At 35.1% G+C, this 11,623-nt stretch overlaps 3 protein-coding genes across 4 annotated transcripts; 2 read left to right on the forward strand and 1 right to left on the reverse strand.

Moving 5' to 3' along the window:
* The first annotated feature begins 2,478 nt into the window (after positions 1-2,478).
* On the forward strand, positions 2,479-4,785 carry LOC108825589 (protein CONSERVED IN THE GREEN LINEAGE AND DIATOMS 27, chloroplastic). 2 transcript variants are annotated; one of them, XM_056993847.1, is made up of 7 exons: positions 2,479-3,206; positions 3,320-3,472; positions 3,588-3,638; positions 3,757-3,852; positions 4,129-4,164; positions 4,258-4,433; positions 4,511-4,785. In XM_056993847.1, the coding sequence occupies exons 1-7, from the start codon at positions 2,937-2,939 to the stop codon at positions 4,671-4,673; spliced, it is 945 nt and encodes a 314-aa protein (XP_056849827.1). In that variant the 5' UTR covers positions 2,479-2,936; the 3' UTR covers positions 4,674-4,785. The 2 variants fall into 2 exon arrangements, with proteins under 2 accessions (XP_056849827.1, XP_018454415.1); XM_018598913.2 differs by having other exon boundaries at positions 2,487-3,206; positions 3,588-3,668.
* A 231-nt stretch (positions 4,786-5,016) lies between these two features.
* On the reverse strand, positions 5,017-6,082 carry LOC108825433 (uncharacterized). Its single transcript, XM_018598723.1, has 2 exons — positions 6,054-6,082; positions 5,017-5,998 (listed from the first exon to the last, which is right to left on the reverse strand). Exons 1-2 carry the CDS (start codon positions 6,080-6,082, stop codon positions 5,017-5,019), a joined length of 1,011 nt encoding a protein of 336 aa, XP_018454225.1.
* On the forward strand, positions 6,020-9,816 carry LOC108824084 (subtilisin-like protease SBT1.7). The gene has a single exon (XM_018597430.2). The coding sequence runs from the start codon at positions 7,405-7,407 to the stop codon at positions 9,667-9,669; it is 2,265 nt and encodes a 754-aa protein (XP_018452932.1). The 5' UTR covers positions 6,020-7,404; the 3' UTR covers positions 9,670-9,816.
* The last annotated feature ends 1,807 nt before the right edge of the window (positions 9,817-11,623 follow it).

The raw sequence follows: 11,623 nt of genomic DNA on the forward strand, positions 1-11,623 counted from the left end.
ATGTTTTCTAATTTTTAACAATTAGTCTATTAAGACTTCATATATTCCCTAAAACGGTGGAATACCCACTATGAAATCTCTATTCTCTAGAAAAATGGAGACAACAAATGTTTCAAACCTCTTTGACCACAATATTTTGTCGGAGAATTATGCAATTGTGGATCAGAACGAACTTATCCTATTTTTTGATTTTTTTTTTAAATCTGTGAGTTAACTCCTAAGAAAATATTGAATTTTCCGTAAAGAGTCTAAATACTGAAGCTTATACTCTTTAGTGTTGTTTAAAATTTTAACCACTTTCTACGTTTATATTAGTGTATGCTAAACATTTTTCATGATACATGGGCATCATTTTTAAATTTTAACAATCAATTTAAAAAAAAAATCATGTAATGCCTAAATCAATGGACTAACCACTATGATCTCAATTCTCTAGAGAAAGGAGACATCAAAGATTCCAAACCTCTTTGACCATCATCATATGTCATTGCACAATGTTACTATGCATTAAACAAGATTTACATATTTTTTAATTGTTTCTCAAAATCTATGGGTATCCTTGAAAAATATTGAGTTTTCGGTAAATGTTCTATATACTGAAGTTCAGACTCTTTAATGTTGTTTAAAACTTTCTAACCACATTCAACATTAACATTAATATATGCTAAAATAAAATTAATAGTACATGGGCATCACTTCTAACTTTTGAACAATTAATCTATTAAGATTTCATATACTCCCTAACACGGCGGAATAACCACTATGAAATTTTCATTCTATAGAAAAACAGTGACAACAAAGGTTGTAAACCTCTTTGACCACCATCCTTGGTCAGAGAACGATCCAACTGGGGATTGAAACGAACTTGTCATATTTAAAAAAAAAATCAAAATCTTTGAGTTGACCCATACGAAAATATTGATTTTTTAGTAAAGAGTCTAAATACTGAAATTTATACTCTTTAGTGTTGTTTATCAAATTTTAACCACTTTCTACATTTATATTAATGTATGCTAAAAATATTTTCTTGATACACGGGCATCATTTCTAATTTTAATAATTAGTTTAATAAAAATTCATATAATTTTCAAATCAATGGACTAAACACTATGAAATCTCAATTCTTTAGAAAAACAGAAATATCAAAGTTTCCAAACCTCTTTGACCATCATTCTATGTCGGTGCACGATGATATTATGCATTAAACAAGATTTTCATATTTTTAATTTTTCTAAAAATCTATGGGTAAACCCCTACGAAAATATTTGAGTTTTTAAGTAAATACTCTATATACTAAAATTTAAACTCTTTGTTGTTGTTTAAAACTTTCTAACCACATTTTACATTTATATAAATGTATGCTAAACTTTTTTTTTTATTTTACATGGGCATCGTTTCTAACTTTTTAACAATTAATCTAATAAAACTTCATATAGTACTCTAAAAAATGTATGACTAACCAGTAACAACTATGAAATCTCGATTCTCTAGAAAAACGAAGACAATAAAGGTTCCAAACCTATTTGATCACCATCCTTGGTCAGAGCATGATGCAATTGATTTTTTTCTGTGAATTAACCCCTACGAAAATATTGAGTTTTTCAGTAAATAATCTAAATACCGAAGCTTATACTCCTTAGTATTGTTTATCAAATTTTAACCACTTTCTACATTTACATTAATATATTCTAAAGTTTTTACATGATACATGGGCATCGTTTAAATTTTTAACAATTAATTTAATAAAAAATTATATAATGCCTAAATCAATAGACTAACCACTATGAAATTTTAATTTTCTAGAGAAATGGATACAACAAAGGTTTCAAACCTATTTGATCTCCTTCCTTGGTCATAGAACGATGCAACTGTGGATTGAAATGAACTTTTCATTTGATTTTTTTTAGAATCTGTGAGTTTCCTACGAAAATATTAAGTGTTTCTGTAAAGAGTCTAAATACTGAGACTTATATTCTTTAGTGTTGTCTATATAATTTTAACCAATTTCTACATTTATATTAATGTATGCTAAACTTTTTTCATGATACATGAACATTGTTTTTAAATATTTAACATTTAATTTAATAAAAATTCCTATAATGCCTTAATCAGTGGACTAACCATTATGAATGAAATCTAAATTCTTTAGAAAAACTGAGACATCAAATGTTTCAAAACCTCTTTTATCATCAGCTTATGTGAGTGCACAATATTACTATGCATTAAACAAAAATTTCACATTTTTGATTTTTTCTGCAGTTAGGGTTTTCCGATCCAAATTAAAATGCTCAGGCCTAGCATATACATATATGGCTGTAAATGGTGTATCTTTAATATTTTGATGAACAAGATGAAACTACTTTCATTCAAAAAAAGATTATCAGCTTTATGTACAAACAAAGGAAATCAAATATCTATAAGTTGAAAACAAACAGAAAAATCCTTCGAAAGCAAAACTTAGATGTCCCAGCAAAAATTAAACATATACTCATGTGTTTATATAGAGAATCTGAATCGTTAGTCACTTCTCCTCGTAGACGTTGTTGCTCGTGGTAAGGAACTTGAACGATCGTTCTGAGAAGAATGCGTATGTTAGTAAACCAAAATTATACTTGTTCAAATATAGAAATGGGCCTTTTTCGTTGAAAGCCGATTAAATTAAACTGGGCTGAGTAGCTCAACCATAATTTAAGAGTCGAGGCTCGTGGAAACAGGGTGAGGTGCCCGCGAAAACTGCGTGCAAAGGAGCACCTGCAACGTGGCGGGAGAGACACTCCACATGTCAGAAGAAACCACAACTTTAGAAAAAAAACGATTATATTATTTTTTATTTTTTCTTCTGGCTCTGCATTGCTAGCCGTCTTTCAGGTGCTCTGCTCCACTTACCTTTAATCTTCTTCAGTCAACGCCACTCTCAACTCGCAAACTCATTCGCAATGCTCAGATTAAACGCTAACTACCGTTTCTTTCCCAAGACACCTCATCGGGTTTGCAACAGAAAGCTCGGGAATTACTATGATTCTTCGTCCATCTTTAAACATGGCGGTGTTGGCGATGATGGTAATAAGATGAAGAAGGAGCAGATGTTTCTAAGCGTTTCAGTGAAAGCAATGAAGGAAGAAGGTAACGGAAGTGGAAGCATGAGTTTCTCTGGACAAAGCTGGGATCCCAGTTCTGAGATACAAGTCCCTTCCGACCAAAGACCTGTAAGGAATATTTCTACTTTTGTCTTTTTTTTCTTCTTCTTCTAATTCTATAAATAGAGAAAATCTTTTTTTAATTGTTATAATAATATTATATTTTTTGTTGGGGTTGTTAGGTGAACGAGTATTCGTCTTTGAAGGAAGGGATGTTGTATTCATGGGGAGAATTGAGTCCAACTCAATTCTTTCTTCGTATAGGTGGTCTTTGGTTGGTCACTTTCACTGTTCTGGGTGTTCCCATCGCAGCTGCTAGCTTTAATCCTTCCAGAGTGAGTTCAGTTAGAATCAGAGCCTCTCTCTCTCTCTCCAAGAAGATGTGTCTTGTTCACACAACTGTTTTAGGAGTTCTAATGTAAAATATATTTTCTTTGAAAAATGTTACAGGAGCCTTTGAGGTTTGTTATAGCTGCCGGGACGACTGGAACCTTATTCCTGGTTTCATTGATTGTCTTGAGAATTTACCTTGTATTTTTTTAATTGCGTGCCCCTGCTTCTACCAGCTTACACAAATTTATGATGTAATCTAAGGAAGTTTGATTGATTTGTTCTGTAGGGATGGAGCTATGTTGGAGATAGATTACTTTCTGCAGTTATTCCGTACGAAGAGAGCGGATGGTATGATGGCCAAATGTGGGTGAAGCCACCTGAGGTTTGCATTACTAAAGTCCTTTAAAGTATGTAGAGAAGAAAACTAAAAATTTTAAATGTCTACTCAGTACAAAGTTACCACCACCAGTTTCCATAGCTCTAGTACTCTATGCATGTCTTGATATAAACGCTGGAAGGAAAGAAAAAAATACACTGAAAGGAAGAATGAACATAACTGGTCCACATGCATCTTTTGCCTATTGAATTGACCTTCAGAATTCAAAAAACCAAGAAACTGATTAGATAACTACTGTGACTTTGCATTTGTGTTTCTAAGGTATTGGCTCGGGACAGGTTGTTAGGTTCTTACAAGGTAATAAACAATGTTCCATGGCAATGTTTATTATTCAATCATTGCTGAAAAGGCAAAAATGAAAGAGACTCTGGCTACTTTTGTGAGTTTCAGGTGAAGCCGGTAATCAAAATGCTCAAACAAACATTAATTGGAACAGGAGCTTTACTCGTTTCAGCATTCGTACTATTCGTCTTTGCAACACCAGTCAAGGATTTCTTTAAAACCACTCTAAGTTCTAAGGATGAGGTTTCTATTTCAAGAACCAACAACAACAAATTCAGTATGAGGTAATAACATATATCTTCGAACAAACTATCAGGTTTTCTAGCTTTTGGTGGGTGAAAGCAAACTCACCTCATTTCAGGAAAGAACAATTGCTTCGGTTACCCACAGATGTAGTGACCAATGACGACTTGGCAGCCGCTGCGGCTGAGGCTGCTGATGGAAGACCAGTCTATTGCAGAGACCGTTACTACCGTGCATTGGCCGGTGGTCAGTACTGCAAATGGGACGATCTTGTTAAATAGTTGTCAAAATATAGTATAACAACACTATCCGTTTTCTCAGTTTTGATTAAACTGGCTTAGTAAGCCTAAATCATCACTAAATACTGAGTTATACACACACATGATTATTTAATCTTTGAGTCAAAACCTAGTCGTGACATTATCATTCGGAGTCCCATAATATGAACCACACAGCCAGTTTCTGCAGTTTTTTTTTTTTTAATTATTATTATGCAAATACGGTTACAAGATACGGCTATGACAATAGTCATACAGTTTACAAACGATTAAAAAGAAATAGAAACATAAATGAACCAGAAACAATCAAATCATTCGATTGAAATTAGTGATAGGGGGAAAAATTCTAGCCACGTCCACCGCGGTTCCCTCGTCCTCGATTCCCACATCCGTGATTCCCACGTCCGTAAACCGAGGACTGCAAGAGTATCTCCCTAGTTTTTGCAGATGGTTTAACCGGTCTTTCTCGAAGAATTCTTTTTCCGGAAAGTGTCATAAAATCCATCGAATCCGTTTCTTCGACAGAATCCAATGAATCTTCTTCTTCTTCCAGAGAGAGCAACGAAGCAAACTTGTTAGAACCAAGACTATGCTCTGTAAATTTGATACTTTTCTTTTGAACTGAACAGTCTTCAAGAGGAGCAAGAGTAGCAGAAATGTTGTCAACCGGTAAGGTCGTGGCAGACTCCAAAACAGGAGACTCAGTGGTTTCATTGATGCAAATAAAAGCTGGAGAAGTAATCATATTTTCAAGTTCCGAGATTGTAGCTAATGTAACTAGGTCGTCCACAACAGCCATAGTACTTTGATCAACCAAATTTGATTCTTTGATACCTTCAAGATAAAAGTTTCGAGGAGATACCTCAATGTGTGAAGCTTGGACAGGTAAAGTCACGACAGTAGGACCAGCAAGAGAGTCATAATCTAAAGGAGCTTCTTGTGAAGCAACAGAACCAACCACATTTGCATCATCGTTGTTACACTGTTGAACAGCTTCAGGGACTGAATTAGTAGCAGCAGCATCAATGATAATATCTGGCGTAACCGGAACTGAAACAAAAGCTGAGTCTGAAGTAGGTTGAGCAACATAGATTAAACCAGAGTTTGAAACTGATTTAGCAGGTAGAATGGTTTGATCAGAGCGAAGAAGACATCTAGATTCCTTATGACCTATATGTCCACATTTCTTGCACTTGGTTGGACGCCAAGAGTACTCAACATCCACTATAGATACATTACCTTGCTTATCTGCTGCTGCAATCCTTTCCGGAAAGCCCTTTTCTAGCTCAACTTCCACCAACTTTCTGCAGTTGCTATCAACTTTGTACCTCTCTCGTTTAGAAAAACAAACTAATGTAATAAGAAAATGCTGAAATCTCTCACTGAACCACACAGCCAGTTTCTGCAGCCATAATATGAACCACACAGCCAGTTTCTGCAGTTGCTAGATTCCAACTAGTAGTTTCGTTCAAAGGGAGAAAATGAGATCCAATTAAATCGTCTAATATTAACGTTGTCTTAATGGTTTTTATCAAACCTATAAACCATTTTATAGTCTCAAACAAGTCACAGTCAATATCAGAATGAACACAGGTAAACTTATGGCCACAGTCACCTTTAAGCTATCTTTATGGTCTCAAACATGTCGCAGCCAATATATCCAGTATAATAATTAGGGTAACTGGATATATTATTTGATGTTGAACATAGGTAAACTTCTCTGCACAGAAGTCTTCATTTTTTGTCTTTGAACAGAAGTCTACTAACATAAAAATTTACGAAAAAAACAAAATAAATTTAGAGACAAATCAAAACGAAAAGCAAAAGTGATCACTTTCAAAGCGGAATAGTAGACAGAAGAGTCTAAGAGCACAACTCCAAATAATCTTCTAGCTAGAGATATGAATTAAAAGGCTATATTCACTTAGTCTTAGTTGTTTTTATCAAACATATAAACCTATAGTATCAAACAACTTACAATCAGTATCATAGTTAAAAGATGTTAATAATACTAAATAGAAACAGAGAATCTCAAAATATTGTGACAAAAAAAAAAGAGAATCTCAAAATAATAAAACAATAACACTCTCGAGCTAATACTGAAATATAAGTAATCAGTGTAATTGGATATATTATTTCATGTTGAACACAGGTCAACTTATGTGAACAAAAGTTTTAAGTTTTGTCCTCTTTGAAGAGAAGTCTTGAAAACCTTAAATTTACGGGAAAAGTGAAAACAATTTGGAGAACAATCAAAATGTGTGTGTGGAAACCAATCTAACATACAAACAAAATATACTCAAAAAGAAATTGGATTTTATACAACTACACGATATAATATTCTGGAGTTATATATTAAAAGCCGCTTAGATATGCAGATGGGTAAATTTAACTTAGTAGTTTTCCAAATCTATCTTACCACTCGACCGGTTAACCATACTAGTTAGTGTAACTGGATATATTGTTATTTCATGTTAAACATAGTTTAAATCATGTCAACAAATTAAAAGTCTTTATTTTTTGTCACTGATGAACAGAAGTCTACGAAGATTAAAATTTAACGAAAAACAAAAACAAATTTTAGAGACAAATCAAAAAAGAAAACAAAAGTGATCACTTTCAAAGCAGAATATATAGTAGACACAAGAGTGTAATAGTAATATCTCCTCACTCTCTTTTTCGACGTTATATAAACTCTCTTGCATCTTCCAGTTTTCCACACAATTCACAAAACATGTCTCCTTCGTTTCTCTCCTCCACTACTTTCTTCTTTACCATTATACTCTATTTGGGTCTCTTCCATGTCTCTAATGGAGCTCAACAAGGAACATACATCGTTCACATGGCAAAATCTCAGATGCCCTTGAGCTTCGACCACCACTCTCTCTGGTACGATTCCTCACTCCGGTCCGTCTCTGAATCAGCTGAAATGCTCTACACTTACAACAACGCGATTCATGGATTCGCCACTCGGCTTACTCCCGAAGAAGCCGACTCCCTCATGACCCAACCTGGTGTCATCTTGGTTCAACCAGAGCAGCGGTACCAGTTACACACAACTCGGACTCCACTGTTCCTTGGACTCGACGGACACAACGCAGGCCTATTTCCTGAAACCGCTACATCAAGCGACATCGTCATCGGGGTTCTCGACACAGGTGTTTGGCCAGAGAGCAAAAGCTTCTCCGACGAAGGATACGGTCCAATTCCGTCTACATGGAAAGGCGGATGCGACTCTGGGACTAACTTCACATCGCTCTGTAACCGCAAACTAGTCGGAGCTAGGTTCTTCGTTCAGGGTTACGAAGCAGAGTATGGAGTAGTCAACGAAGAGTCGAGATCGCCCATAGACGACGAGGGTCACGGAACACACACGGCGTCAACCGCGGCTGGATCAGTCGTGGAAGGAGCTAATCTTCTAGGCTTCGCTAATGGGACGGCTCGTGGGATGGCTCCTCGGGCTAGAGTGGCTGTTTACAAAGTTTGCTGGAAAATTGAATGCGTGAGCTCAGACATTTTAGCTGGAATGGATAAAGCCATCGAAGATAATGTCAACGTTCTGTCGTTATCTATCGGTGGTATATCAACAAGTTATAAAGACGAGATTGCCATTGGAGCATTCGCAGCCATGGAAAGAGGGATCTTTGTTTCCTGCTCTGCTGGTAATGATGGCCCCTACCCTTACACTTTATCGAACCTAGCTCCATGGATTACTACTGTTGGTGCTGGTACCATAGATCGTGATTTTCCGGCACTAGTAACTCTTGGCAACGGGAAGAGTTACACTGGAGCTTCCTTGTTTGAAAAAGATGCTCTTCCGCCTAAAATGTTGCCGTTTATTTACGCCGGGAATGCTAGCAACAATGCTACTTATGACATTTTTTGTTTTCCCGGAACATTAATTCCCGAGAAGGTAAAAGGAAAGATCGTGATGTGCGAGAGAGGAGGGATCCGAGCTGCGAAAGGAGAGGTGGTGAAAGCTGCTGGTGGAATCGGAATGATTCTTGCGAATCCCCCTAGTAGAGGAGAAGAGCTTGCGGTGGATGCTCATGTGTTACCGACGACCAATGTGGGACATAAAGCTGGTGAGATTATCCGGAGTTACGTCATGACGGATCCGAATCCCACCGCTTCGATTGTGATCCAAGGAACGGTCGTCAACGTCAAGCCCTCTCCTGTGCTTGCAGCTTTTAGCTCACGAGGCCCTAATCACATAACGCCAAACATTCTCAAACCGGATTTGATCGCTCCGGGAGTCAATATCCTCGCCGCGTGGACGGGAGCTGTGGGACCTTCCGGACTCGCTTCCGATACTAGCCGCGCAGAGTTCAACATCATCTCGGGAACGTCCATGTCTTGCCCTCACGTCAGCGGCTTAGCGGCTCTTCTCAAGTCTGTGCATCCAGATTGGAGCCCAGCGGCGATTCGTTCGGCTCTCATGACCACCGCTTACAATACCTACAAAGACGGAACCCCGATCCTCGACGTCTTGACGTTGAAACCTTCAACACCGTTTGGGCACGGTGCAGGACACGTGTCACCTGCGACTGCCGTCAGTCCAGGACTCATCTACGATCTAACGACGGTGGACTATATAGGTTTCCTCTGCGCAATGAATTACAATTCGTCGCTGATCAAAATCATATCGAGAGGCAATTACGCTTGCGATGCAAGCAAAACGTACACCGTCGCTGATCTAAACTATCCGTCCTTCGCCGTCAACGTCAACGGATCTGACACGTACAAGTACACACGCACGGTCACAAACGTTGGAGGAGCTGGGTCATACTCGGTTAAAGTAACGTCGGAGACAACTGCAGTTAAGATTTCGGTTGAACCGGCTGTTTTGAATTTCGAAGAAGTGAACGAGAAGAAATCGTATGCGGTGACGTTTACCGTTGACTCGTCTAAACCGTCGGGGTCTAACAGCTTTGGCAGCATCGAGTGGTCAGATGGGAAAAACATGGTGGCCAGTCCGGTGGCAATTAGCTGGACATAGTAGACAAATTATGACTAACTTGAGAAAGAAGAAAGGCGCGCAGATATATTGTAATGCCGTTTTCATAAGAGCTCTGTTTAGCAAAACGACATGCAGTCAAATTATCACGAGACTTGAATAATGAAAGTAAAAAACGTTCCATGATTATGAACCACTCTAAGTAGGAAAACTATCCTAATCAAATATGTTTGTCTGATTCAACTATGTTTCACTAATATGTAAGGCCACTTGGCCACTGGGTTAAAACTCTGTAAACTTTTTTCTTCTCCTGCATTTTAAATAGAACTAGATTTTGACCCGCCCTTAAAAAGGGCGGGTATATTTTTTGTTGGAAAAATTATTTTACGTAATAAAAGTTATGGTTTTTGATAAATTATATATTTTAACTTTTTATGACTTATTTTTTATTATTTAAATATGATTAAATTTTTGAAGACTCTAGATAATTCTAATCTGTAATATGATTTTATTTATTGAATCCAAAGTTAAACTTATTTGCACTGATTTTTTTAACTTAAATAAAATATTTTATATCTTCAACACTCTCTGTATTGAAAAAATTATTTGTGCGTTTCAAAACATTTTCTATAATTTTATTAAATTTAGTTTATGTGATTTAGTTTTTATTTTTTTAAGAAGTTGAGATAATTCAAACCCGTATTATGATTTTGTTGACTTAATCATTTGTTATTTTAACTTGATTTTATTTTGAGGTTTCATTTAATAAATTCTTTCAAATAATTAATAACATGAAAGATTTTTTAGAAAGATATGACGTAAATATTTAAGAAATATTTTCTTAAAAAGCTAAGAACTGAATTATTAAATACTCTTTAATGTAATTGCAAAATAATGACTTTTTATAGGTGGCAAATACTGCCGGCAAAAATGTACATCAATATTTGTAATTAATTGGAAAAGTCAGGGCCATATTTATAAGAATTATTCTGCTTTAATAGTATAGATGTTCATGTCTAACTAATTTTATAAATTGATAGAAATACTGTTTATTTAATAAAATAATAATTTAAATAAAAAATAAAAATGTGTTACATTTATTGTCACTTAATTTTTCATTTAATATAATTATTTTATTTATAAAAGTATGGCTTTAAATAATGTTTTTGGTTACATTATTTTCCACCGGTTGAAACTAAAATATTTTTTTTACTAAATCGAACATTTAACCATATATAAAACTTAGTTATTTACATTTTTGATTTTATAATTCGCACAAAATCTATATTGATTAACTAATAAATAAAATTTGCACTATTATTATGGTAATATATTTAATGATGTGTATTATCGTTAAGGTAATATAATTAATAAAATTATTAAGCTAACTGAAATATGGAAATACAATTAATGTAGTAGTACTATTCATGTTTCCAAACAACTTTCATTTAGAATATTATACTTGTTTTCAAACATCTCTAAAATGTACTTCAACTTTAATAATATAGATATCCTTTTACAAAAAAAAAAACATGTCGCAGCCAATATATCCAGTATAATTAGGGCTGTTCAATATGACAAACCGAACCGTACCGAACCGAACCGAAATAGACAATGTGGTTTGGATTTGGTATATACACCATACAAACCGAATGGATGTAATTTTCTAAAAACCGTAGGATTTGGATATAGTTTGGTATATAACCGATAAAACCGAATAAAATCGATCAAAAATAGAAACATGTAAATATGTATATATTTTATAACGACGTATGAATTTTTATAACGACGTATGAAAATCATAAGTTAATTTGTTTGCTAATAACTATTACCATATTTTTATACTAATAAAGAAGTCATGATTTGTAAAACATTTGAAGTATAATTAAATACAATTCATCGCAACCGATGCTTCTTATTTTTTTAGTTTTTTTTGATTTTTTTTATTTATTTTAGCATTGACTAAATTGAAATAAAGATTATAAATTTGATGGAC

The sequence above is a fragment of the Raphanus sativus genome, chromosome 9 (genome assembly GCF_000801105.2).
Source record: "Raphanus sativus cultivar WK10039 chromosome 9, ASM80110v3, whole genome shotgun sequence".
Lineage (NCBI taxonomy): Eukaryota > Viridiplantae > Streptophyta > Magnoliopsida > Brassicales > Brassicaceae > Raphanus > Raphanus sativus.

Excerpts from the sequence above, each read along its gene's own strand:
- LOC108824084 (XM_018597430.2), top strand. The coding sequence starts at position 7,405 with ATGTCTCCTTCGTTTCTCTCCTCCACTACTTTCTTCTTTACCATTATA.
- LOC108825589 (XM_018598913.2), top strand. The coding sequence starts at position 2,937 with ATGCTCAGATTAAACGCTAACTACCGTTTCTTTCCCAAGACACCTCAT. Across the intron at positions 3,207-3,319 it reads TCCCTTCCGACCAAAGACCT|GTGAACGAGTATTCGTCTTT; the intron begins GTAAGGAATATT and ends TGGGGTTGTTAG. Across the intron at positions 3,473-3,587 it reads CTAGCTTTAATCCTTCCAGA|GAGCCTTTGAGGTTTGTTAT; the intron begins GTGAGTTCAGTT and ends AAAATGTTACAG.
- LOC108825433 (XM_018598723.1), bottom strand. The coding sequence starts at position 6,082 with ATGGCTGCAGAAACTGGCTGTGTGGTTCA. Across the intron at positions 5,999-6,053 it reads GAAACTGGCTGTGTGGTTCA|GTACAAAGTTGATAGCAACT; the intron begins GTGAGAGATTTC and ends TAAACGAGAGAG.